Source organism: Colletotrichum higginsianum, chromosome 9 (genome assembly GCF_001672515.1).
Source record: "Colletotrichum higginsianum IMI 349063 chromosome 9, whole genome shotgun sequence".
NCBI lineage: Eukaryota > Fungi > Ascomycota > Sordariomycetes > Glomerellales > Glomerellaceae > Colletotrichum > Colletotrichum higginsianum.
This window is the reverse complement of record NC_030961.1, coordinates 2,081,522-2,107,894: the sequence shown is the minus strand read 5'-3', so window position 1 is coordinate 2,107,894 and position 26,373 is coordinate 2,081,522. Positions and strand designations below refer to the sequence as shown.

The 26,373-nt window shown below is 54.8% G+C and overlaps 7 protein-coding genes across 7 annotated transcripts; 3 read left to right on the top strand and 4 right to left on the bottom strand.

The window, feature by feature from the left end:
• Positions 1–1,400: 1,400 nt before the first annotated feature.
• Positions 1,401–1,735, top strand: CH63R_12859 (uncharacterized protein; the record flags this gene model as incomplete). Its single annotated transcript, XM_018307833.1, has 2 exons — positions 1,401–1,419; positions 1,557–1,735. The coding sequence occupies 2 exons, from the start codon at positions 1,401–1,403 to the stop codon at positions 1,733–1,735; spliced, it is 198 nt and encodes a 65-aa protein (XP_018152250.1).
• A 2,416-nt stretch (positions 1,736–4,151) lies between these two features.
• On the bottom strand, positions 4,152–6,731 carry CH63R_12858 (DIL domain-containing protein; the record flags this gene model as incomplete). Its single annotated transcript, XM_018307832.1, has 4 exons — positions 4,152–5,633; positions 5,686–6,084; positions 6,137–6,513; positions 6,590–6,731. 4 exons carry the CDS (start codon positions 6,729–6,731, stop codon positions 4,152–4,154), a joined length of 2,400 nt encoding a protein of 799 aa, XP_018152249.1.
• An 832-nt stretch (positions 6,732–7,563) lies between these two features.
• CH63R_12857 (Allantoicase) lies at positions 7,564–8,698 on the bottom strand (the record flags this gene model as incomplete). The annotated part of the gene is made up of 2 exons (XM_018307831.1): positions 7,564–8,534; positions 8,605–8,698. 2 exons carry the CDS (start codon positions 8,696–8,698, stop codon positions 7,564–7,566), a joined length of 1,065 nt encoding a protein of 354 aa, XP_018152248.1.
• Positions 8,699–10,228: 1,530 nt separating this feature from the next.
• CH63R_12856 (Cytochrome b561) lies at positions 10,229–11,054 on the top strand (the record flags this gene model as incomplete). Its single annotated transcript, XM_018307830.1, has 2 exons — positions 10,229–10,376; positions 10,444–11,054. The coding sequence occupies 2 exons, from the start codon at positions 10,229–10,231 to the stop codon at positions 11,052–11,054; spliced, it is 759 nt and encodes a 252-aa protein (XP_018152247.1).
• Positions 11,055–12,332: 1,278 nt separating this feature from the next.
• On the bottom strand, positions 12,333–13,468 carry CH63R_12855 (Chitin synthase export chaperone; the record flags this gene model as incomplete). The annotated part of the gene is made up of 5 exons (XM_018307829.1): positions 12,333–12,878; positions 12,935–13,028; positions 13,083–13,264; positions 13,346–13,381; positions 13,439–13,468. The coding sequence occupies 5 exons, from the start codon at positions 13,466–13,468 to the stop codon at positions 12,333–12,335; spliced, it is 888 nt and encodes a 295-aa protein (XP_018152246.1).
• A 4,737-nt stretch (positions 13,469–18,205) lies between these two features.
• Positions 18,206–18,706, bottom strand: CH63R_12854 (uncharacterized protein; the record flags this gene model as incomplete). Its single annotated transcript, XM_018307828.1, has 3 exons — positions 18,206–18,274; positions 18,398–18,561; positions 18,631–18,706. The coding sequence occupies 3 exons, from the start codon at positions 18,704–18,706 to the stop codon at positions 18,206–18,208; spliced, it is 309 nt and encodes a 102-aa protein (XP_018152245.1).
• An 842-nt stretch (positions 18,707–19,548) lies between these two features.
• On the top strand, positions 19,549–26,321 carry CH63R_12853 (chromosome segregation ATPase; the record flags this gene model as incomplete). Its single annotated transcript, XM_018307827.1, has 2 exons — positions 19,549–19,646; positions 19,754–26,321. 2 exons carry the CDS (start codon positions 19,549–19,551, stop codon positions 26,319–26,321), a joined length of 6,666 nt encoding a protein of 2,221 aa, XP_018152244.1.
• Positions 26,322–26,373: the final 52 nt, after the last annotated feature.

The window sequence follows — 26,373 nt, the reverse complement described above, 5'->3', positions numbered from 1 at the left end:
TGGGGGGGCTAGGCGAGCGCTAGCCAGATGAGAACAAAAGAATACCCCGAGGAAAGGAATGGCGATTCGGACAGCGACCCGAGAAGCTAGGCAAGGTTAGGACAGGCTTAAGTAAGACAGGTCACAACGTCGGTGGTGGTCGAGAGTGGTGTGATGCCGGAAGTGAGGAGGACGACGAGGAGGAAGAGCTTGGGGGGATGAGGAGGAACGTAGAGATATCGCCTCGGAAGATATGATAGACACGAAGGATGATCAATGGGAGATGGAAAGGAAGCAAGGCAGCAGGGAGAAGAAGAAGAAGAGGAGACGGCGGCATGACATACCTGTGGACGAGTTGAAGGGCTTCGTTGGGTGACGGTAGAATAAAACGCACAGGCCGCAGAGAGAAAACCCGGCCGGGAGTAGTAGACGAAGGTGAAGACGATGTTGAAAATGGCTCTGGAGACGCGTTTGTGCCAGAGGGAACCTGGAGGTACTTAATGTCAAGCAATCGAAGCAGACAACAGAACCCCGTCGGAGCTGAGAGAGGATGTATATGTGTGAGAAACCCTGGTGACTGAAGGTGCAAATACAAATCCAAATAGCTGGGAAGGAGGTGAATGCGATAGGCATGGAGGAACCGAGGAGCTGGGCATCCTTTCTTTTTTCTCTTTTCGCAACATCCATCATCAACATGCCCCTCACCTCCTCCATTTCCCATCAGTCCTCGCCATATTCGCCGGGGAAAGTTAGAAAGCGGCATGAGTGACAAGTTTGATGGGACTACTTCCAGCCCAGCCGCGTTGCAAAAGCAGGAGGCGGTGGCAGCGGTGGTGGCAGCGCCAGCAAGAGAGAGAGGCAGTGGACACAGGGCGGTCGGGGGTGGAGTACCAGGTATACAGGTAGACAGCGCAATGGATACCAATCGATACGTACCCCATCTTCCCAGACGGGTAAGAGATCCACGATCCGCCTCGGTCCTATTGGCCTTAAATCGGCCTGGGACAGCCCCTGTGGAGTCCTTGGGTGCGTTTTCTGGTAAGTGGGTGTACTCGTTTGAGCCACCATCACCACCACGTCAAAAGCTTTCTTTTATCTCTATTGCCGTCGTACATCGTAGTAGTAGTCAGGCACCCCAATGTGGAAGTGCCTGGGAGGCAAGGGGGAGACTGGCCAGGCGACGGAAGAAACGACGACGAAGACAGTCCATCCACGGCCAGCCACATCGTCCGTCACCCATGCGACGCTGCACAACAAACGCATCGTGATAGAGTCATTGGTCCGGGGATCTAGCTACCAGTCCACCAAAGGGCTCCGCAATTCCCCAGTACCCGCCATCTGGTCATGCATCCCTACCCAAAAAGAATGAAGGAAAAGGAAGGCAAAAAGAGCAAAAGAGAATATACGTAACAGTCATCGACATGGCATGCGGCCAAGTCGGTGAGTGAGCCCCCCTCTTTTCTCTCTTTTTCACACTCTCTATTCCTTTCTCTGCCAACCACCGGTCATTCCTCCAGTATTTACCGCTACTCGGGGTCATTCGACCCTTAGTCCACATTGATGCATGACGGGCCCAGTTCTTCATGACCGCCAAATCGATATGGTCGGCCGCAACGACGATACCGGAATTCCAATCCCTGTTGTCGGTGGTCGATCCGTCTATCACCGCCCTGCTTATCCCGACGGCCTCGACATCCCCAAATCTCACAAGGCGATACAGAAACGGCCGGCCAAGGCAACCGCGAGATTGGGGTGACACATGTTCGAGTGGAAGAAGCAACACAACGTCTCGATCCTCCACTGTCTCCTTTCTCCCGCGCGGATCATGGACGCGACTCTCACTCTCAGCTTAGCTGTCACTGTCTGTCCCAGAAAGCATCTCAATCTCCCAAGTCTCAGCTTTCCCCGGCGTGGCAGCCACCGCAGATCGCACGCCAACAAAGCCCGATCTCCTGCCCATTGAAATGGCAGCGGAAACGTGTCTCTCATACGCCCGTACTCACAAAAAGAAACGCGGCATGGGCGACGAGGATCCTCCGGCAACCGGGATCCATTGCCAACAGGCTCCGCCGTTTGCAACCTTTGCTCTTTGTTGATTACACAGCTCCTACGGCGCTAGACACAAGAATCTACGACATGTCGGCAGCCGCACTCGGTCTGGCGACCAATCCAGATCGTCTCGAACGCAGGGCCCTCCCAGCGCGGAACCTCAGTCTTCTTCCCGTCCCTCTTCCCGTCCCACCTCTCCCTTGCTCTCAAGCCCGAGGCAGACCTGTTCCAATGTCGTCCCATGTACTATTTCCATGGTGTGGATAGACCGGAAACATCCCTTGATCTGGATCAGCAAACAGGTAGGATAACATCAAACACTCCGTGTCTTAGCCCCCCCCCCCCCCCCCCCCCCCCATCTCGCCAACCTGTCGTTTGGGTCTATCAATTGAGATGACATGTCTCGCGAGAAGAACCCAGTCAACTTTGGATCGCAGTCCATCAGCCATTATACGCAGGGCGATGTCACCAAAGCCAATGCTACGCGATCGACCATATGCTTGCTTGCTCACCATCTTTCCCGGGGGGACTATCCCAGCGTCAGACCTTCGCCAACTCTACCCCGGTCGATACTTGACGTTCCCTGATCTCCAGCAGCTCTGTCATCATCAGCTCCCGGGAGATCGGCTGAAGCGAGAAAGCTAAAGAAGCGAGATGCATCCGAGTCAACTCGGCCGAATACCATGCCGCATTGGGGAGAAAAAAGCAACCACTTTGATGAATCTCTCGGAAGCAATACCAATAATGCCAAATAGATGCGCACACAGCTCTCTGTCGCGCATCTGCTCGCAAGTCATCCTTTACGGAGCCACAACAGACCAATTGTGCAGGCCACACAACAAAAAACTCTCACTCATGCCCTTCTCCGTGTCTCGCGCAACGCTTCAAGTACTGACTGTCATCAGGCCTGACATCACCAACAGTGTTTGCGTTGCACTTTTCGGTGCCCCCGCTTCCCTCGGGAGGGATAGCCGCAGCCCAGTGGCTCAGGAACAAAGATCTGACGTGGCACCTGGAGCCAGGTCATCCGGCCTGGACTCAAGGCCTTTCCCTCCTGCTACTGGACGGCTCCGCTAGCTGGGTACCCTCCGAACCCTTCAAAGCCCGCATCGGGCTCAGCCGGCTGAGGTCAAGTCGTCAAAGACCACAATATGCGATTGTACTAGGTTTGAACCAGTGATGCGTAGAGGGGTTCTGGAGCAGTAACTATCGCTAGTGGGCCGAGCTCCTCTCCAGGGTTTTAGCCGCCCTTCCCTTGTCCCCTCCCGCGCCCCCGGGTCGTCTCACCCGCCTAATGGCTGTTCCCTGAGACTTTGCGCTTCTGTCTTTCCCTTCGACGATTCATCTCAAGTCTCGACGAGATAGGCGAGTAAGGCAGAGACATAGCGGATACCCTCATGGACCAGACATGGCATCACCGCTTCAGCCAGCGTATGCAACTCTCACGCACCGTCAACGTGGGTTCGGTGCATACCGGCATGGATGGATAATCAGCCAACACACACATACAGAGTACACCATCCCACTCTTCTTGTTCTCTTCCTTCTCTCCTCCCCCCCGCTTCCGCCCTAGAACGGACCGTTGCGAGCAAACGGGCGAGCTGGGGCCACAGAGCCACCACATTCCGGTGTGAGTCAAACTTGATTGTGAACGGCGAGGTCCGTCGGCGGATGAATGCTTGTGGTATAGACCAAGCCCTCCCCGCGGCCCAGACCAGGCTGCTGTTCGTCCTGGCCGGCACGACGGTTGACTAATATCAACTATCGTTGCTCACACGGTGTCTTCCATCATCGACCGAGTCACTTTTGACGAGACTATGAACTGCACTCGTTTGCGGAACCTTCCAGGTCAGGGAAAATGACAATGCCACAATGTCTCCTTCCCCCGTGTTTGTTTGCCCTCCCACGCCCATGTTATCCACACGTTCTGGATACTTACCATTGAATCAATCGCTATGCTTATTGGGACAACATCGCTTCCATGCCCTAGACGGGTCCTTTCAACTTCTGCTTTCTCTTCCCGGCCGATTTTGCGTGCTTGATATGCCAAACGCAATAACACAGCTTGCCTACAGACACCCAAGCCTTTAGTCCAAGGTTGTCCATACACGGAGGACCTTCCTGTTAGACCTCTTCGTTCTCCCAGTCTTTCTCGCTAAACATGGGCCCCTTGCGTGCGCCGCTGGCCTCAAGCTTTGATAGAAACTCGGGCGGCACCGTGGGGATGTATTTGCGCGCTCTCTCCCTGTTAACACCTCCGAAGCCAGCCCCGTACGAGACAAGCATATCTGTGACAGATGGCAGGGTGAAGGGGAGCATCAGTGCAGGATCCAGGAGAAGATTCTCTGGCGCATCATCGTCCTCCTCCTCGTCGCTCTGTATCGCCGCCTGGCTCCCTGGCGTGCCCGTAATGGCCCCATTGGCGGGCTTTCCCTTCACTGGCGTCGACGGCGCACTGCTCTTGCGGTCTTCTTTCCTACGCACGTGTTCCGCCTGGATCGCGTTCAGATACTTGAGCGCGCTCTTAGGCAGCCCCCTTTCGCCGACCTCCGGCCTATAATGCGACGCTGCGTGAATAAGCTGCTGCGGGCTCAACCTCTTCAGTTGCTGCAGGGTGCCGACAAGGGCCTCAAGATCGTCAGCGCCGAGTGACGAGAAGCACTGAAGCCACTGCAACAGCTGGATGACGGGCGCCAGGTGCCGCCTCGCTGCGTCCACCGTCGTCTCGCCTGTCGACTTTGTCTCTCCCCCTTCGTAATGCTCCGGTTGGCGGTTGTTGGTCCGGGCCCAGTCCTCCAAAGTCGAGACGTTCATACGAATCTGCATCGCTTTTGTCCTTGCAAGATACTTGCGGTTGGACATGATCCGGTTGAAGAGCTCCGCGCCGAGCCAGTAGAGCAGTTGGGATATGATTTGCGCCGTGATAACTGAATGTATATCATAAAGGTCAAGAACGAACAAGGTAGACGACAGTAGGGAGGTGACGTTGCGCGGCGCAGGCTTCGCCCGTTGCTTCGGGGACGGGGGCCGAAAGCGCTTCTCCAAGGGTTCTTCTTTGACCTGCGCTTTGCGCTTGAATATCCTCCATTCGTTCTGGAATGCGATGTCTTCAAACCCCGGGATCGTTTCGTGGTCTAGCATCGCTGCGTCGAGCACCTTGTCCAGACGTCTCTCGGCGTCCCGGACGATGAGAATAAATATCTCATTGACGAGCTCAGATAGCTGAGCCTGAAATTCAACCGTGGCCTCTACAAGCCCGGCGTCCTTCTTTAGGTAGTGCAGCAGCAGGGTAGCGTTTGATATCCAAAAAGCTAGGATCGTCATGTCCCACTGGTATTGCTCTACAACGTCGTTGATCTTGTCCATGGCGGATATCATCAGCTTGGCCAGCAGATCGGGGCTCGAGTGGTAGTGCGCGTATCGTGCGCTGAGGAATATCATGTTCGCAGGAACAGGCTTCTGTGCCGGCGATCGTTGGGGAGTCATGTTGGTGATGATGATGTCGAGAATGCGGTCGAGTTCGTGCTCCTGAAAAACAAACATTTGGTCGTGAAGGCACCGGGACCAGTCAAACTCGGGCTGCTCTTCCTCGAGTTCGTCGGGGTTCTGTTTGCGTCAGAAGGTAGAGCATTAAACACAATGCCAATTTCGGGCTTACCTCTGGCTGGTCATCCATGCCGACGTTGCCTAAATCAACCTCGAGGTCTCTGGCGCTGTCCATCATCATTCGTCTTCGCAGTTCGTTTTCAGCCATCTCCTCTTCGAACCGATCCTGCGAGAACCCGGGGTTGTAGAAGTCGTCTGTCCCTGCATTGCCGATGTTGTAACCACTGTCGTGTAGATAGAAGGACATGTCACTGTCTGGCGGCACAAAGTCGAAGGCGGTGCGTCCGGACGAGGTCTTCTGCTCAGCTGAGGCACCATTGTCGAGAAGGGCCTTGGCGATGCTCTTATGTCTATTCGTCATCGCCCACATAAGAGCGCTCCACTGATTCCGGTCCTGCTTGTCAAGGTCTGCGCCGGCATCGATGAGGGCCTGCACCACGCCCTCGTGGCCCTGAATCCGGGTCAGTGACTATTCCTCTGCCCTGCAATATGCCTCAACTCACAAAGCAACTCGCGTAGATCAGGGGCGGTGTTCCGTCTTCGTCCGGCGCATTGATATCGACGTAGGCTTTGGCCTTGCCACCGACAATGTTACCGACTCTCTCAACATCGCCATTGCTAGCAGCCATATTCAACGCCCTTTGGAGCAGATCTTTCTTCTCGTTCTCGGAGAGCTTCTCATCTGTCAGTATCGTCTCCTCGTCGCCAAAGCCCGGGTCGACCCGATGAGCGGCTTGGGCGGCAATCATCTCCATGAGGCGAGCGTCACTGTTTTTGGGACCTGTCGTGATATCTTCATCGTAGGTGCGGTCGTCTAGGCTTAGGTCGCCAAAGTTGAGCGGCTTTGCCAGGACGGGCGTCGTCAGAAATTGTGATTGACCTGCGCAATGGGTTGGCTATCGTCAGTAGGCAGTTTCCCCTCGTGGACCTAGTGGATGAAATGGGAGGGCACGAACCTTGCCAGCCATCGTACATTTCCGTCTCAGGAACCAGCTCAACGGGACGACGACTGCGGTCGTCGAGGGACTTGGGCAAGTCATCGGGTAGGGGTCGTGGCTTCTTGTCGCCGAAACCACCATTAGCGTCCTCGAAGTCCATGGTGGGAGGAGGGGCAAGCAGGAGGCCCGGCAGGCATGAGTCGGGACGGGGGTATTGTTTTATGCGATGTGGGAAGGATGTTTGTTGCAGACGACGCACGGAAAGTTTCGTGGCGAGTACTGTTGTGATGGAATTGTGGTCGAAGACTTTGTGTTTGTGTGTGTGTCTCCCACTCCTGTTCGGGGGAAAAAGACTCGGCGCAGCTTGTTGGGTGATGTCGAGGTGTCGAGTTGTTATGTGTGGTGTCCAGTGAAGGTGAAGAAAGGACTCACGGTGCCCGAGTCCCGCAACTGTACACGCCAATCGCCAAGGGGGAGGGGCTGGTGGCACTCTGGTCTATCGGGCTTGTTGCTTGCTTGATGTCACTAATTGATTACAGCGATGTGCTGAAGGAACGTCGTCAGTGAGCAAATGACCCTGGAACCATGTGGGCCGTGCATGCCCTGACTATCAAGTGCCCCACCGAGTTTTCTCTCCCCAACCTTTCCCAATTGTTCTTTTTACATGTAGATGTTTCTTTTGATCTCATCCTGATATGTTTCATTGTTTTAATCTCTATGCTTGCCATGAAAAGCAAATTCAACTTTGGTTTGTCGGCGCGTTTGAAGCACTTGATGTACAAATACAGACTGTGTGTGTGTGTGTGTGTGTGTATATGTGTGTGTGAGAGAGAGAGAGAGAAAAGGGAGGTTCTGGAGAACATGACTCCTTTTTCTGCTTCGGATGTGATCTCATGATTTTTGTTATTTGCTAAGCTTTTCTCCCTCGCGTTGGAGAGTATCCTATGGTCATCGCCGACACTAAACGCTAAAATCCAGAGCTTCGTTACAACTTATGCCCTTTTACCGAAGACGCGCAGTCTCTTGACCCCGCCGTCGGGAATAATGGTGATCTTAATGTGTGACACGGCCTTGTCATTGACGGTACTCGGGAAGTCGTGCTCCTGATCCGGGCCGCACTTGCTCGGAGCTACGATTTCCGTCCAGCCGGCGGCATCCGCGCCTGGCTCACCGCTGTCGACCCATGAGAGGGCGTCAATCTTGACCTTTTGCGGGAAGTTGCCGCGGAAGTGCGCCGTGTCCACGACGACGTTCTGTACGGAACCCGGAGCCCCGAGGCGGACGATCGTCCAGTCGACGTGGTTCTTGGTCCGCGACCTCGCCGTCTCCCAACCATCACCCATATCCTTGCCGCGACCCGGCAGCAGAAGGTTATCCTTGGTGCCAAAGTGCTGGTCGCTACACGAGATGGCGACACCACCATTCTGGGCCGCGGCCAGGTCGAAGATGGCATCTTTATCATCGGGAAAGACGGGCACGGCGTGGCCGAACAGACGAAATCGTGCAATGCCTCCGTCCGGGTACATATTGAGACGAACGTGGGTATACTGCTTCTTCTTAGGTTCGGCCAGCTTCCATCCGAAGCGCTGGGAGGGACCGCATTCCTCGTTGCCGAGGATAGTCTCCCACTGTCCTCTACCGCCCTTCCACGAGATGACCTCGTCGTCATCGAGGTTGAAGCAGCCCTCGACCGAGATAGAGGGAGCGTGGTTGCCGGAGAAAAAGGCTGTGTCGACCTCAACTCCATCGACAGTCCCAGAAGCGACGCCAAGGCGGACAATAACCCAGTCAAAGGGCTCAGTGTTGTGACGTCTCGTTTCCCAGCCGTCATACCAGGCGCCGGTGTAGACCATCTTGCCCGGTTGTCTGATGGGAGGGGTGGGCGTCAACAGGTTAGAGGCCTCGGCAAACCACTCATCTGAAAAGGCGAGAATCTTTCCGCCCAGGGCAGCAGAGATCAAATCTGGTCATGTCAGCGGCTGTCCTCACGACTACCCTTTCCCTGGCTGGCCGGTGGATGAAGAGATGCTCACCAATGCTGCTTGAGCGGAAGGTCTTGTCAATGTCATCGGAGGCGACCCGAGTGGTCTTGACCTGCTCGAGGGTGTATTCATGCTCGCTGGCCATGGTGAGGGTTGGATGGCGGGGTATGGAGGGGTCGACGAAGGACGCTAGGGTCGTAAGTAAGGTCGTAGCTTGGCTGAAAGGAGACAAAGCCGATGAAGATAGTTCAAAGTCTAGCCACAAGGTTGGGAAGGTTCTCTTCTTCTTTTTGCTTCTTCTCTTTCTCTGTACAAATTAGAAGAAAAACCGAGAGAGTTGCGAGTGTCGTCCGATAAAGAGGAGGAAAAGCCGTGGAGAGTCGTTGCCTGCCGTCCGCGGCTCCTCGAAGGGGGCCCGTCGAGCGGCCAGTTCCGACGTCGGGCGGCCATAGCTGACGGCCGCATTGATGAGCTGGAGGCGCGGCCGGCGGCCAGAGGCGCGCGGCCGCCCGCGATAAGCAAGTCGCAATGATTCGAGTGAATTAGCTAACAGCCAAGCAGCGGACCAATCTGCTGCTGTTGCAGCGTCCCCAGTTACCAGTTGCTTGTTGGGCGCCGGAGCTACAGTGCTGCCGCTGTGACTTCCCCGCATCTCAACAGTGCTAGGATGCGGGGGCAGTCCTGGGAGAAGAGCTGGCGCCCGAGATTAGGACTTGGGGAGGATGGAGCTTGCTGGCAGCCTGCAGCCTGCAGCCTGCAGAGCCAAAGTCTCATTTTACCCAAGACATCGATAATCTTGCAACGATGTTGATCTGATAAAAATCGCATCGGATACTTTGACCACTGTGGCTGTGAGTTACTGCCGCGAGGGCGTGCTGTTGCTTGTTGCTGCATCAGGCGAGAGCAAGATGCATGTCGTATATCGCAGCCAAGGCGACGGAGGGTGCCTTGTCCCCTCTCCGTATGGAATGGATGACACGCACACTGACGACGTTGTGTAGTCTCACCCTGGGTAAGTTCCATTGCCCGGCTCAGTATCCAGTACAGAGTACTCGTCGCCGACATGGGGAGCCCAGCGGGGTCGACCATCAGTGCCAAATGTCTTCTGTCAACCACGTTTCGAACCCTGATGTCTTTTTTCAACTCCATGGGCCAATTGGGCTCTGTCCTGTCTGATACTTGCATTGACGCTTTGGCATGCAACAGTTGATGAACAACAGCCGAGCGCGACGAGCGAATACGCATAGACGGTCAAAGACGGCACAGCAATGCGACAAATCTACTGCGACAATGATACCCCACCATACTCTGCACATTAGCGTACCACTCCCTGCAATGCCCCTTGTGACTGGCGCGCAATCAGAAATACACGGCCTCCGATAGGTTGCAGCTCGAGACGAGCTCTCGTCATTGATGCCGCCATCGATGACCTCTACCAAAATGCCGCCCTTTCTTTTCCCCTTGCCTCCTCCCCAACCCGAAGCGCCGCTGCCCACGGCAGAGAAAGAGAGAGCAAAAAAATCTCAATTGCAACCACACTTACCATAGCCCATCGTGCTCTCTATTTTGGTTGGCATTGAGGCACACCCTCTACTAGCCATTGTCCCCTCGGAACAGTTGCATTCTTCGTCACCTAAATAGAACGAAACACCCTCCCCGACGACCATCAGCCACAATGTCTTCTGCGACAGGACTTCCCGAACCCCCTCCTTCCCAGGACCGGGAACGGGACAGCGACCAGAACGAGTTGGAGCCCTTGCTGGGTCGACCCGGCGATGCCCAGCAGCCACCCGGCCAGTTCATTGCAAAGAACCTCGTCCTCGGTATGTCTTAGGATCTTGTAATCATCTCTTCGTCGTTGTTGCTGTAACTAACGCCGACCCCTTCCAGGCACCGGCATCATCGCCCAGTTCGGCGCCGTCATCTTTGTCGCCATGATTTGGGCCGCGGTCCTCACAAAGGACGTGATCCTTTTCTCGGGCCACCCTCTCGCCCAGAGCCTTGCCATTTTCACACTCACCCAGTCTATTCTCTCCCTGCAACCGACACACACTCCCGACCAGAAGCGTGTTGGCCAGCGCGTTCACGCGATCCTAAACTTGCTGGCCTTTCTCTTTCTCGTTACCGGCATCACCATCATTGAGTATAACAAATTCCGCCAGGGCCCTGGCTCCCACTTCCACTCCGTCCACGGCTACCTTGGCGTCATCGTCTCCGTCATCCTGCTACTGCAGTATATCATTGGCTTCACCATGTGGGCCACCCCCAAGCTTTACGGCGGCGAGGACAAGGCCAAGTCCATCTGGAAGTACCACCGCTGGAGTGGTTATGTCGTCCTTGTCTTATTGCTGGTGACTGTCGCAACCGCTGTCGACACGCCCTTCAACGAGAACGTGCTGAAGTTGAAGCTCTGGGCAGTCATCATCACTGCCCTTATGATTCTTGTTGGGATTGTCCCACGGGTACAGAAGCAGAAGCTTGGCATTTTGTCTCAGACTTGACGGCGCGTGGATCGCTAGAAGCTGCATTGTGGACCGAAGTGAGTCTAGAGTTGTCGAGGTCCAACGATCTTGGGGGAAAAGAGAGACACGGAGGGGAATATGATTAACCAGAAGGGCACATTGGCCAGGCTGCAGGATAGTTGCTTTTCTTCGTCAAGGTCTGCTCGGGATTTGCTGTGTGTTTTGCAACAAAGGGTTGGCTGGCAAGGCGCGTATACGTCGCCCTTTTCGGGGTCTCTTGTGGTTATTTTACTTATGCGTTGTACTAGCAGTTACGACGAGTCTACCAATGTTTTTATTCGAGTTATCCATGCACGAACCTCGTTCGTTTCAAATGACACTGCATGTTGCCACCTCATTGGTTCATCTTCAAGAGCATCACACTCAAGCATCTCGCACGAAGCCGCTAGAAAGTAACGGCTCTTCAATATTAGGGTTTACATCTTGAGTGGTATTTGGAAGAACAGGAAACCGCTTTTCTTGAGTAAACCGAGCAGGTTTCAATTCTATTACTCAGAGCTTCGGGTACATTAATCGCGCCTCCGGGGTATACTATCCGCTACTACGTTGAATATCAAAACCCACACGCTATTCAGGCGTGGACAGACGTTCTCAGCCGCCTGTTCATCGCCTCATGCATCGACGCTAGACCAAAAGACTACTCTTCCAAACGTCATAAATATGCACAATAGGCCTGTTTCCTCTTCACCTCCTGCTGCGTCATCCGTTGAACGTAACCGTCTGTCTGCCCAATCCCATTCCAACTCCATAATTAGGGACATCGAGAATGAAAATCCACCATGCGTTTCTCATGCTTTTGTTTGCATCGAATGTTCATGTCTGTCGTTCGGCCTGTTTGCATGCCGCTTGTCGGCAAAAGAGTGTAAAGAGTTTAAAATCTGCAGCACAGGTTACTGAATCTCTTGCTGCGTGTTGTCGTGGCTCCGTCGTAGATGGTTTGGTCTTTCGAATCTGGCCCGTTCGTAGCTCGGCCAATATCCGGACGCCGTCCGACCCTGGTTTCCTCCAGTGCTGGATAACGGCACTACCGACAATGTTCAGGTCCTGGTGCCCGGGAGATAGCTAACCAGTGACTAGCGCGTTGAGGGAGCATGTCATTGCAACCTCTCCAATGCCACTGTCTCAACAACAGAAACAGCACACTACAGGCTCAGGATCAGGCTCCTCCTCGTCGTCAAAGTGCTCGATGAATCTACTCCTGTACGGCCTCGGAGCACCCTGTCTTCGATGACTTTCCTCGGCTGGATGTCTTCCGATCTAGGGGAAGTTGTTTCCGACAGGCATAGGCCAATCGTCCTCTGTGATGCTTGACCAAAAGATCCATACCGCGACGACCGCGAGAAGCGTGAACAGGGTCTGGAAGAGGGCCCCATCAACTGCACCGTTGGTACCGTTGCAGATATGGGAGCTTACAACGTAGTTAAAGATTTGTCCAATGGCAAAGAGGAGCAGAGCGGCGGTGAGATAAAGCATCGGTCGCATTTCGCCCAGAACACGGACGACGAGAATAGTCTCGAGGACGAAGAAGGCGACCAAAAAGATCAGCGGGACCAACTGGTACAAGACGTACAGAGCGATGTGGCGGTTTGGCGGTTGGTACGATGAGTCCCAGTAGTTGGTCCATTGAAATCCGGTATCAAGAGTAACGTATAGAGTGCCACCTAGGAGAATAGCAGCAGAGGCGACAATCAAGCCTATTGACAACGGTGTTCCGTCGTCAACAATCTGGTACCCGACGACGGCGTTGAGCATCAGGATCCATGTCGATGCAATGATCATGCCGATGTGGATTCCGGTGAAGGCCTGGACATTTGTCAGTTTAGCAGATCCCGAAGGGGCATGGCATAGTGAGAACTGACAATGCGAACATTTTCCGCCAAAGGAAATTCTCCGACAGTGAAGATTTCGCATAATTCAATGACGATGAAGCTGGCGAGGAACAGCTGCATTTCCCTGCGCGGCAAGTTAGCCTTTTGACGCAATGCTTGAGCCACGCCACAAGCTTACCTCCGACCTACTGCAGCCTTCTTGCGCTCTGACCGCAGCAAGAGATAGATAGATGCAATGATGGCAAAGGCTGCAAGGAGGATAGAACCAAGGTTTCCCAGCTTGCGACCTCCGCTCAAAGAGATTCCCGTCAACTCGCAGCCGCCCCATGGTCCTGATTGACTATGGTCATCGGAGAGCACCTGAGACAAGACGAGTCAGCACCATTTACAACTGAATTCGAATGGCGCATCGCGGCAAATCGGAATGCAGGTTGGACGTACATTGCAGACCGGCAGTGTTGAGTCTCGGCAGAAGTTCTGTGGAGGCGATCAGCATCATTGCACGCGTGGATCAACGTGGTGGACACAACTAACGAAAAAGTTGCCGAACTGTGTTGATCCCATTGTGGCTGACGGTTGCGACGAGACTAATGGTCAAGTGCCAACGGGTTGGGTGTCTTCTCCTTTCAACACAACGCCGATATCGACCAATCCGCGTCGCGGGGAAAGAAACCGGTTGAAATGTCTCGTCGATCAACGGCGGGTGGGTTCGTAGGGCGGAAGTGGTATCAGGACAGTGTCGTAGATCTCAGCATGGGACGGGGAGGCTGTGCGATAGTTGCGAGAGTTGATGACAATGACCCGAGTACTCTTCACTCGTTTCTTTAATCGGAGGTTGGCGGATTGGCAGCTGTTTTCAAAGCGAAATGGGGATGATTGCTGGAGCAATAGTAAAATGATGTTGTCGAATACTGGCTGGTCGAGTGTGCAGGCGGGTTTCGTTTCGAAGCCTCGTGTTTAAAATCGTGCCCAGTCGATCACGATGCGACTTTCTTCTCGGTTGATTTCGATGCAGCTGGTTGTTTCCCCTCCTCAACGTCCTCCTACTCGGCTATGAGCGTTCGGTGTAGTCGGCGCGGATGGATCTGCAATTGGAACAGCGATGCAACTTCTACTTGCGACCGGTAGAGGAACGAAATCGTGACTACTAGTGATGGTCCGACAAAGGGGAAGCAGGTGTAGGTGCAGTTGCAGGAGCAGCTCGAGCAGTCGCGATTTGTCGAAAAAGCGTGAGGGATGTCGGAGGCGGCGTAGCGGGCGGTAGGACAATATAAGCCAAGTTGGTAGGGAGTGGAGGCCTTTGGTCCATTAGAGGTTTTGTGCCGTTCTCTTCTAGTACATTAATGGCGCCCAGGGGGTGGGAGGGACGGGGATGAGAATGCTGAGGCAGGCACAGGGTACTCGAGGCACGTCCTTGGGGGGCATCATCCACGCCACGCCATGCCCGTCACACATCGGTTCATGATTACTACCCAGTCACTTTGCCTTGGAAGGAAAGCTGGCCAGCGGGGTCAGCAGCCAGTACGTACTTCGAAATGTGAAATAAATCACCAGGCAGTGTGCCTGATGGATGGTACATTGGTAGGTAGGTAGGTGGCTGGGTGATTGAACTGGCAGGAGGGAGGGAGAAGAGGTGGAGGATACGTACCGCTGTAATAAAACGTATCTCCTCCGCTGGTGACGCTAGGCTAATTGGCGCTCCCGCAGTGCGGCTGCAGGCGCCATGATTGGACGAAACGGTTTTTGGGACGAAAGGCTTCCAAGCGCATCGCGAGCAATTGGCGGATCCTTGGAAGTGTAATTTGGCGAACCCGGTCCTCCCTGTCTTCGCCTTTTTATTTCGTGTCGACGCTCTGATCGTGTATGCTTCGTGCGCGTCGAACACCGAAAGACGACGTATTCGATTAGCTGCACCCTTCGCTACTCTTCTCAAGTCCTTTTCGGGCATCCACGACGGAAGACCAGGAGAAGGGGGCACGCTCGCAAGAGGAATCCTTCGGGTAGATACCATGTACATACACATCGTCAACCTACCTAGGTAGGTTGGTAGGTGATGTCCACACTGTGGCTGGCCATCCCTCCATCCGTCCATCCATCCCGTGGCGCCTGGCCTGCCGTTCGCCGCTGGAATCTCTGCCCAAAGACCTGGGCATGCCGCCAGCCAATGCTAATGCAGCAGACTGCAGCCGATCGAAGAGGAGAAAAAAATCAAAGGCGACGAAAAGGTCGGCAGAGAAAAGGAACCTGCCGATATGGTCGAGCTAGAAAAAGCAAGTGTTCTCGTACGTTGCGCGATCTCAGGGCGATGGACGGGCCTTAGTATCAAGTCGGCACCTAATTTGGCCCTTTTTCATGCGCGATGCGCAGGGAAGACCACCCTCTGCAACCTCGCGCCTCCCTTCCGTTCGGACACCAACCACCCCAACGACGACACGACTACTTCACTCGGACCGTTGTAACCCTTCTCCTCAGTCGCTCCCTCGCCATACCTCGACAGCCGTTCGCGAATTTGGTGATCGTCGTGTGCCCGTCTCACTTCAAGCTGTTGTGCACTCGGCTCTGCCCCTACGCTTCATCCCGGACTCGAAGCTCGGCCGCCAACCACAGCATGTCAGGACGCAGCAGACGCGCTCCTCTGCTGTTTCTGTATCCGTATGAAGATAGCTTTTGTAGACCACTGTCCTGGCACCACACCACCAAGTTACTTGTCTCCTCGGCCGAGATAGGAAGGGCACCGTCATGCCGGTCCTGGGCTCCCGGGCCACACCTTGCTCGCTCCAAGTGAAGTGGGAAGTGCCACAACTACACTACCTGGCGTCCACATCTGTACCATGCAAGTGGCACCTCGGTGCCTGTGCTTTCTTGCCTTCTTCATGGACAGCCACGGGCCTCAACCGACACAAGTGTAAGACCCAACCAACCAACAAGGTCACCTCGGTCACGACATCGCATCGCATCGCAAGTTATTAGTGGCTATGGGGGCATAAATTCACAAGGAACGCTTCGTCTATTGTATGTCGTCTCAATCAAAGATGCACCCACACTGTCGCCTGCACTAGCACTCTTTTTCGCACAAGGTCTTGCGTCGCACAGACACGGAACCCGCAATCAAAAAGTCTCTGCAGCCTGTCACAGCCCGCATTGACATGAAATATGCCAACACGCTCGAACGGGCCCTGCTCCCTCGGGCATCACGTTTACCTTGGTTGCTCATGATCTCATGTCCGTTTGGTGCCGGCCAAGGACGAACATCACGCATGGAGGAATCCGAGCCGACTATAGGGCAAGTGTCCGTTCGTCAATCCGACACGCAAAAGTCTGGCTCACCGACGTCCTAGCGGGTTTTACAACCCCTGCCGACAAGATGGGCACCCTGCCAACCCGCTACCAACCCGCTGCCAACCTTGAATCAAAGAAAGACCCTCAGACCATCCGTGGTCCTCAAGTGCGAATACACGTCTCCCAATAACGCCATCAGTGTCTGTCAATAGGTCACCAACAAACTCCCATCGCCAGGAGGCTAAACATCGCTTGACGGTAATTTGATAACAAGATAAATATCGCGACTTCACGATCCGAACCAGCTTTGTGATTGCGACTTGGTTGCTATCCAACAACGCCGACAGCTACGATGCAATTTGTTGGAGAGCTTTCGATCGCATCGCACACACCGCCGCCGGCATGGACGGAACCAAGCCGGGATAGGAAGGCCGCTAGCCTCGCTCGTCGCCCCAACCTCCCCGGGAGGGGTCTCCTCGGGCCAGGAATCAGGATTGATTTTCCTCTTAGGTCTTGGTCCTTTGGATCATCGTGAGCTACCTATCGCATGCCAGGCACCAATTCCCCGCTGCTTGTCCACCGCCTGTCACCTTAGTCTCCTGGACACGGTCCTCAACGCCCTAGCCTTAGCTTTGGTTCGTCGGTAAGCAGCTCCCTCGGACAGGCAAGGATTCCCCCGTAGTCTCGGCAACAATGTTCCTGGGTGCTCTCGTCACCTCCACTGGCTGCCTTCACCGCAGGCCCTTCCTACAGCTGCCAATGTCTGCTGCCATCGTGGCACTCTGGGTTTGGTTACCCACCAGGTTATCTTGTTCTGGCATCCGCCCTTTGGATACCTAATGTGCAACGGCGTATGGACGGCCGTTGTGGGCATCGAAGTTGGAGGGCGATGAACGGACAGGAATAAGCTGTCATCTAGGACCGTCCCCCCCCCCCCCCCCCCCCCTTTCTCGCGTGGCTACCGTCATTCGCGGGCGGGGGTCTCCCTGCCACTGAATGGGGATTGATGGTTGCTGGATAATTGTGGCAGCACAGCGCATCGCCCCGGAGCTCGTTTCCGCCGAGTTAGGGATCGTTGCGACCAGGTTCAGAGACGGGAGGGGGCCGACTGTCCGCCGGCGTTGTCGTCGGCTGTCTGAGTCCTTGAAGCACAACACACATTGCGCTACTCCTCCGGACGTGGATTTTACAAGTGTGACAGTATGTCTGGAAATGGGGTAACGCCATCCAATCTGTTCAGGGCCCCATTGCGATGCAAGGCCTGCCCGTCAGTTCGAAGCTTGCGGTAGCTAGCTAGGTGCTGTACTCCCTTGTGGGCGCGATCTGTTTTTTGACAAATGATGGTGAAATGCGTCTCCAACCCGTGAGCTAACGTGCAATTCGGCGCACGCGGCCAACATCATGGGCCAGCCATCCAGCGAAGGAAGAATCGCAGGACAGAACAGTCACGATGCGGCATTGCGCAACACATACGCTTGTCTACGTCGCCCTCTACGCGGTATGTTATTTGCCCCCGCAGACGTGGGGACTGGGGTTGGGAAATAAAGTCGTTAGACCCCTCGTGGCGATCATTGGTTTAGTCCCGAGTGGATTGAATAAGTCCGCAAGTCACAAACCGACATCGATCGGATTCTGCGTGTTTGAGGACTGGTTGTAGCTCGCATGGCTTCCCGAGCCACGTAACGATGTACAGAACATTGCAGTATTGATACCACTGGTGGTCACAATAGGAGCTAGTCATGCCTGACCTGTACTCATCCCCCCTTTCCCCTATTTGCTTTTAATGACTGAATGATGTCTTTGGCCTCGTTGGTGTTATAGTCAGGTGAATGAATGTCGGAGCACAGAGCACTAGCTTCGAGTACTTCGAGTACTAGAGGCCCGCCAGTTGCAACCAGGTGGACATTCGGTCCTGAGTGTGCGAAGGACAGCTAAGATGGCATTCTGTAGAACTAATGGCTATCTTCGAGTCCGGTTCAACGCGCCATAATGACGCTTAACAGCATGCACATTGCCCTCCCCCTAGCTTGAGTCGATCTGCACGGAACATACAGAGTATGACGCTCCTAACGTCTTCTGTTCCATTCTTCTCTGCGAATATTACCATTATTGTTGCTATGGGTGGTGATGGTGACGGCGCTATATCATTAAGCACGTTTCCGGCACCACTAGTGAGGAGAGTGAAGCTGTTTTCTTGCCTTGGACCATGCGCACAGCACAGTCTGTCCCGAGAGTTCTATGTTCACTGATGAAGGCGTATTGTTGAGTCGTCGGTTGTGCAGGGGCGGAGACTTCCCGGGCAAGTCGGGAGACCTTTGGTTTTGTAAACATGGCGAAAGTCGATATTCCCGTGATGTTCCACATTCGAAAGCCCACAACTTACGGGCCAAGCCAAGTTCGCTCATTGTTAGATACCATGGTAGAAACGATAGGCCTTTGTCTCTCACCTTTAATTTTGTGCCTGCATTCAAGAACTCCTATTGAGTTGAAGTTCTTTCCCTTATCCCGGATGCCGGCGACCATTGCATCAGTAGGATTTACGTATGGCTAAGTGCCAATCAGTACAACCTTAGCTATGAGAAGATGGTACAGTCGGAGCTGGCTGTCGTTGCTTCTTCGCGGACGTCCATTCCCAACTCAATCAGCACAAAGTACCGCCTGGTTGAATTTAGCACGTTAGGTACGATCACCTCACTAGCGGGCCCCTCTTCAATGCAGCCGGGAGTGGGTGCCCGATCAACGCAGCCACGGCAGCCAAATATCGGACAACACAGCAAGAGCAATGCGCACTTTCGACTGGTTGCCCCGCAACAGCGACAAAACAAACGGCCGCGATGGCCGACTGGCAGGGTCTCGTCACAGTGACCGCCCCAAACAACAGCCTCACCGCATCACGTCACACCCGCACACCATAGACACACCCTCGTCCAGTATCTCTCGTCCCGCATCGACATCCACATGCACACTCGCCTCCCCCGGTAACAAACAATCAGGCCCGGCTTTCTTAAGACTGTCCCCCCAATATTGCAGTCGTGAACTTCTGCCTCGACCTAGCCTGGGTCAGACATCCCCGGACAACATTGACTAGACACCGCTTTGCTTTGCGTTTTTACTTCATTGCCTTTCTCTCTTGACACTTTCGAGAGAGCTCGTGTGGCGGACTGTCTGTTCTCGGCTGTCGCCGTTTATGCCATTTTCCCTCGAACGATCCAGCGCAGTGCAACAGCACGCGTTCCTACTATCGGCATCAATTTACGTTCCTCCCCAATACCCACTCGCATTCCACGGCTTCTTAGCCTGAACTCACCATCGCTTACCCGACTTCGAACTACGTTCCTGTCGTTGAGTCGCTCGGTTCGAGAACAATGGCTCCCGTGGAGCGTGAAGCTTCGAGAGATGCGGATCGCCCGCTGAGACATCAGCATTCAATGTCCTCTGATCAAGGCAGAGCCCTAGTACCTATGTAAGTGTGCAGAGATACAAATCCTTTTCCATCATCAACCATCCCCTACACCTTCTCCATGATGCGCTGGTCATGTCTGTTATTTGGCGTCGACTAATGAAGACCAGGTGGGATAGCTCAGATCCCGACAGGGCACCGCCGCCCTTGCCCTTGAATCCGCAGTCGCCCGTCACAACCTCTAGAAAAGGGACATCGGCTGCCATCCAGTCTGCTCATGCGGCCTTGACTGAAAGAGCGCGCGAAAGCGCCATGGTCCCTGGCCCGTTGACGAAGCGTAGCACCGACATCTCACCGGAGCGCTCTCTTATCAAAGGATCCCATCATAAGCGAATGCAGTCGCTGCAACCAGGAAGCGTCAGGGACCTTAGCTTACTTCTTGAGAGTGGTCAGCAGTCCAACCCCCCGTCACCGACAAAGTCTCCCGAGCGAACGACCCGACCCTCAACTCCTGGAGCCAACAGAAGGGACAGCTTTGCCGACTCGAGGAGAGACAGCTTCGCAGATAGCAGAAGGGATAGCTTCGTTGACTCGAGACCGACGGAGAGGGAGGCCACAACACCGTCCTCAGTCACGAGCCAGACGCCAGCTGTGCGCCCGGCGATCAAGAGACAACAACAGAGTATCTTGGGCGAAAACCCTCCTCCACAATCTGCGACCATGCTTGCCATACAGAATATGCCGCTTCAGGTCCAACAAGAAAATGAGAACGCCCTTGGAAATGTAGCCAGCGGCTCCATCAACGCTGTCGTAAGAGCTCCTCAGCAGGTCGAGGCTCTCTCGGGGCAGATCTTGAGTCTCACCAGTATTGCCACAGCTCTGCAAAAGGACATGGCCCAACTGAGTCGACGAAGTCGGGACAATGCGACTGACTTGCTGAGCCTGAAGGAGGCCACCAAAGCCCGGGACGAGGATATTCGCAAAAGCCTGCGCGAACTCATCAACAATGCTCAGGACGCCGCCGCAAGCAGCAGGCCGAGCTCCCGAGACCCCTTCGTCAACAGCTTGTTCCTCGATAGCAAGCCTCACCACACGTCTCCACCCCCGAGCAAGACCGCCCGCCCCTTTTCCCTGCCCAGAATTCCATCACCCAACAGCTTTGCAGCATCAATCGACCGAGACAACTTGAGCACGCCCTCACTATGCAACTCAGAATCTCCGGCCACAATAGCCATACTTGACAAAATCATCAAAGACATGGGCACAAAGGAGGGTCACGACCTTCTTCTTGCTCGTTTGACAGACGTTGCCGAGAAGCTAGCTGGCGTTGCCCCGGCATCGAAAGTAGATGAGCTCATTCAGCTCGTCAAAACCAAGTCGGACGATGCTATGGTAGCCCGAGGCGGTGGCGGTGGAGGGGACGGCAGCTCTAAGCGACCCCGCGCAGCTGGCTTCGACGATGATTCTAACAGCATGGACTTCGACTTTGACCCCGGATACGCCAGTCAGCTGACCCATCGATCCGAGAGAGCATTGCACAATGAACCTTCCGCACGTAACGCGGCCCTGTCCGCTAACGCCTCAGAGCTTGTCAGCGACGAAGTGCTCAAGATTATCCGCACTGTCAAGGACAGCGTTGCCCAAGGAGGCGGCTTGACTGCAGAGGTAAAGGCTCTAGTTCGTGAGCTTCGTGGCGAGGTTCTGGGCATGGGGAGGGAGATCGGCAGGAGACTGGACGAAGTCAATACACAGCCCATGTCTGCCGAGCCATCAGCCAACAACGAGAACATCTCAAGGATCGTCCACGAGGGTCTCGATCAGATGAGAGAGCACATGGATGAGCTTCTCCGTGAGCACCGCCGCCAGTCTTCTGCCTCTGCGTCGTCAAGAGCAACCGCGGTTGACTACCAGGAAATTTATAACGCCATGAGAGCGGCACTCCGAGACTCGCAGGCCTCGCAGCAGAAAGAGCCCGATCTACGCCGGGAAGATGTCATTGAAGCTGTGAGGGTTGCCTGGGAGAGCTACAAGCCAGAGATCGAAACCCATGATCCGGGACTCGGACGAGAAGAGATCTTGGAATATCTCAAGGAGGGCCTACAGGACTACGTCGGCCAGGACGAACAACCTGTTGGAGCCTCTCGAGAGGAGGTATTTCAGGCTGTGGTCGAAGGTCTCAAGCACTTCTCACCGCCGCGCGTGGATACGCCCGCCAGCCTTTCCCGGGATGAGATTCTCGAAGCTGTCCGCGAATGTTTGGAGGAGTTTGAGTTTCCTGTTGCACCCTCGGCGTTCACCCAGGAACTTACCCGCGACGACATGCTTCATGCGGTCAAAGAAGGCCTGAGCGGATACGATCTTCCAACCGCCGGGGCTCTTGTCCCTCACCAACACAACAACGAGGAGATCGTCACTCGACTGCAGGATATTCTCGATTACATGCGTGGCGAGTTCCGCGCTGTGACAGATGATGCGAAGCGAAATGCCGCAGCCCACGGCCGTGACACGGAGCACATCATCGATACCACGAAGGACGGACTGGAAACGTTGCGTGCCGACATGCAGGAGTACATCAGCCACCTAAGCGGCACTTCCGGGCAAGAAGAGGTCACGCAGACCTTGCTTGGAACTTTGGACACCTTCAGGGACGAGATGGCTTCGCTGATCGATCGTGTCTCGAGCGATTCAAGGTCGACGATAGAGAGCCACATGGAGTCACTGCGGGATACTGTCAACTCCTCCATGGTTCCAGCCACTCCACAAGTCAACCAGAAAGAGATCATCGAGGCTGTGCGAGATGGCATCGACAGCGTTCGTACTGAGCTGCGCCGACCTTTTGCTGGAGTTACCGACATTCTGGACGCCCTCCACGATGGCCTGACGGACCTGCGCATCAGCATCGACAAGGTTGCCAACCGGCCAGCGGACCTCACCGCTAACGACGAGATTCTGGATGCGCTGAAGTCCGGGCTTGACAATGTTCGCTCGGAGATTGATGGTCTCCGGGAGCAACAAGACCAAAACGACAAGGCCTTGACAACAATGCACGCTGGCGCCGTCGTCACAACAGAGAGTCTCAAACAGGACGACATCAAAAACCTCGAGGTACTCATCACTCAACTGCGCATCAAGATTGAGGCCATGGAGCCTTCAAGCGTAGATGCTGTGGCCAAGGGCGACCTTGCACGCATGGAAGACATGCTTCGCTCCTTGCAGGAGTCCGCATCGAAGGATGACATTCTTCGTCTCGAAGACATGCTTCGACTCGTCCAAGAATCGGTCTCCAAGGATGAGACTTCCCGTATCGAGGAGGTCCTACTCAACGCTCAGGATTCGGTGTCCAAGGAAGACGTGGCGCGCCTAGAGGAGGCAATCCTGCACATTCAGGAGTGGGTCAAGTCTAAAGAGAGTCCCGTCAGCACAGATGCTGCCACAAAGGAGGATGTCCAAGCTATCGAGACCATTCTGCGTAACACCAAAGGCCGATTGGATGACCTCATTGATAACGAACAGGCTGTGCGGAAGGAGCACCTTGACAGCCTCGAAAACACCATGCTGGAAACCAGGGAGACTATTAACCTCATTACCACCCAAATGGATAGTCTCTCGAAGAAAGACGATGTGACTGCCGTCGAGGCTCTCGTAACGCAGGTTGCCGCAGGCTTCGAGGAGATGAAAGAGAGCGCCGCCAAACAACTTGAGGATCCCGAGCGTGTTACCAAAACCGACGTCGAGGCCGTTGAAGCCGTTTGTCTCGACATCAAGAACGTCTTTGACCAAATGATCAAGACAGACCTAGCCACACTTGCCAGCAAGGAAGACCTGAAAAAGACAGAAGCGGTCTTGGAGGAACTCAAGAATCCTCTGGCGGGCTTGCAGGACGGACTACAAGAGGGTCTCAAGGCTCCGTTGAATGAGTTGAAGACCGAACTGAAGACGCCGTTGGAAGGACTGAAAACTCCGCTTGAGGATCTCAAGGCCAGACTCGACGCCCTCATCGAATCGCATGACCAAGGAGGCGAAGACCGACAAGCCGAGATTGTTGGCGTCAGCGAACGAGTCACTGAAGTGAAGACCTTCCTTGAGGAGTTTCAGGGCCTGATAAAGAGCAAGCTCGAAGAGGGTGCCACAGGAATCGAAACGCTTGCAAAGCTTTTCGAAGGCGTTTCAACAACCGTGGAGAACAACGCGACCGTCGGCCAGGAGCTGAGGGACCTCACCGACTTGATGAAGCTGGAATTTGAGGAGTCCAAGGCCGGTATGGTCGGCGCCAAGTTGGAGTCAGACGAGAAGTTCCAGCAGACGACCGAAGCGCTGGCCACCAAGATCGACGAGAAGGTCGCGGAGCTGATGACCAAGTACGATGAATTTCACGTTGCTCTTGACGACCGCGCAAAGGCGGGAGAAGCCCGGGATGCCAGCACTGAAGAGGCAGTTTTGGGCACCAGAGCCGTGGCCGAGGAACTCAAGTCCCTCGTCGATACGCTTGGCGCTGCAGTCACCGACTCCATGGAAAAAATGGAGGAGGCGTCCAAGACAGTGTTCACCAAGGTTGAGGACCTCATGACCAAGGCCGAGGAGAACCACACGGACGGCAAGGCAGACCACCAGCAGACTCGGGATCACTTGAAGCAAGCTGTGGAGGCCGTTGAAGGCCTCCAAGGGCAGGTCGGAGAAATTCAGCCCCAAATCCTCGAGTCCGTCAAGGACATCTTGACGATTGTCGGTCAGCACTACGACTACGCCAAAATCTCAACGAACGACATTCAGAGAACCATCGAAGACGCCAAACCAGTTGAGCTGGCACTCCCGCCGATCCCCGAAAAGTACGACGACGCCGGTGTCCACGAGAAGCTCGACAAGCTTGTCGAGCACGCTGCGGTCCCGGTCGAGAAGTACGACGACGCGACTGTCCAGGAGAAACTGGACAAGATTGTCGAGTATACCTCGGTACCCGTGGAAAAGTACGACGACACTGGCGTCCACCAGAAGCTTGATAAGCTCGTTGAGCATTCTCAGGTACCTGTCGACAAGTACGACGACGCACCGGTGCACGAGAAGCTCGACAGATTGGTTGAGCATGTTTTGACTCCCATTGAGAAGTACAATGATGCAGTGGTGCAGGAGAAGCTAGACAAGCTTGCCGAGCAACAGGCGCTGCTGCCAGTCGACAAGTACGACGACGGTATCGTCCAGGAGAAACTTGACAAGCTTGCGGAACAACAAGCTCTGATCCCGATCGACAAATACGACGACGCAGTAGTCCAGGAGAAGCTCGATATGATTGCTGAACAGCAACTATTGATTCCGACCGAGAAATACGACGACGCTGCGGTCCAGGAGAAGCTCAACAAGCTGGCCGAACAGCAATCGCTGATTCCGACCGAGAGGTACGACGACGCAGTGCTCCAAGAGAAGCTGGACCAGCTTGCCGAAAAGCAGTCTCTGATCCCGACTGAGAAATACGACGACGCAGTTCTTCGAGAAAAGCTGGACAAGCTTGCTGAGCAACAGGCGCTGGTCCCGACCGAAAAGTACGACGACGCGGCCGTCCACGGGAAGCTGGACGAGCTTGTCGACCATAGCCATGCAGCCGAGAAGGCATTTTCTCAGCTCGACACACTCGAGAAGGTCCATCAACAGGTCATCCAGACCGCAGCAGACATATCCCTTTTCCTATCAAATCAAACCAAGAAAATCAAGGAGGAGGAGGAGGACCGAGAGCAGGCCCTACAGGAAGTCACTCTTGACTTGGAGCGGAAACTGACTCTCAAGGAGCAAATCGAGTCAAGCCTGCTAGATCTGAAGCAGGAAGAAGAAAGGCTCAGAACTTCTGTTGTTGGGCTTCGTACGGAGCAAGAGAGCCTCATCCGCCAGAAGACAAGGCTGACGGCCGATGTCTCATCCCTTGAGACCGCACTGCATATTCGTCGGGACGAACTCCACGACATGGAAACTCGTGCCGAAGGCTTGGAGCGGCGCATCCTGGAGGGTGTTATGGACCATTCTCGAGTCCTCCTTATGTCCAAGGCGACCAAGGGCCGCGACGCTATGAGCCGTAAACGTGTCCGAGACCAGAAGCCGGGCCAAGAGAATGGGCCTCCCGAGAAGCCTGCATCGCCCGCCGTCAACTTAGCGCTCTCTGCAAAACGCAACCTAAAGCCGCCTGCGCAGACGGGCGCTGCACGCCGCATCCTGTCCCTTAGTCAAATCACTAACAACGTCCCGACCGGCGGTGTTCAGCGCAGCCAAAGTGTGAGGACTGCTGGAGCCAAGGGTCATCGAAAGTCCAGCTGGGCGGGTGGCTTTTCCAAGGGTTATGGGGACCTCGACAAGGAGAACATGTCATTGAAGGAGACTGAGGAGGAAAATTTGCCGAGTCCCGCGCCGGTGCCCGTGTCCCGTGCTGACCCGGTCGATGTGGCAGAGTCTCTGGTGGGCAGTGATGATCCGAGCGACACGGAGACCTTGCGCCGTAGCAGTCACGGCAGCCGGGTCAGTCGTGGTAGTCGCGGCACGACGGTCGTTACCGAAAGCACCGACAACTACACTGGTGACGGGGACTACTCCGACTACTACGACGACAACCAGAGCGACCTGCAAAGCGATCTCCAGAGCGAGTGGACAGAGAGCGTCGTGAGCTCAAACGTCAGCTCCAACATGAGCTCTGATCTTGGTTCAAATCTGAGCCAGGAGACTCTCAACAATGACGTCGTGCTGTACGGGGAAACGGCTTGAAATGGTGAGAACGACGATATGATAGGCTTTGACATGAGCCAATGACGAGTAC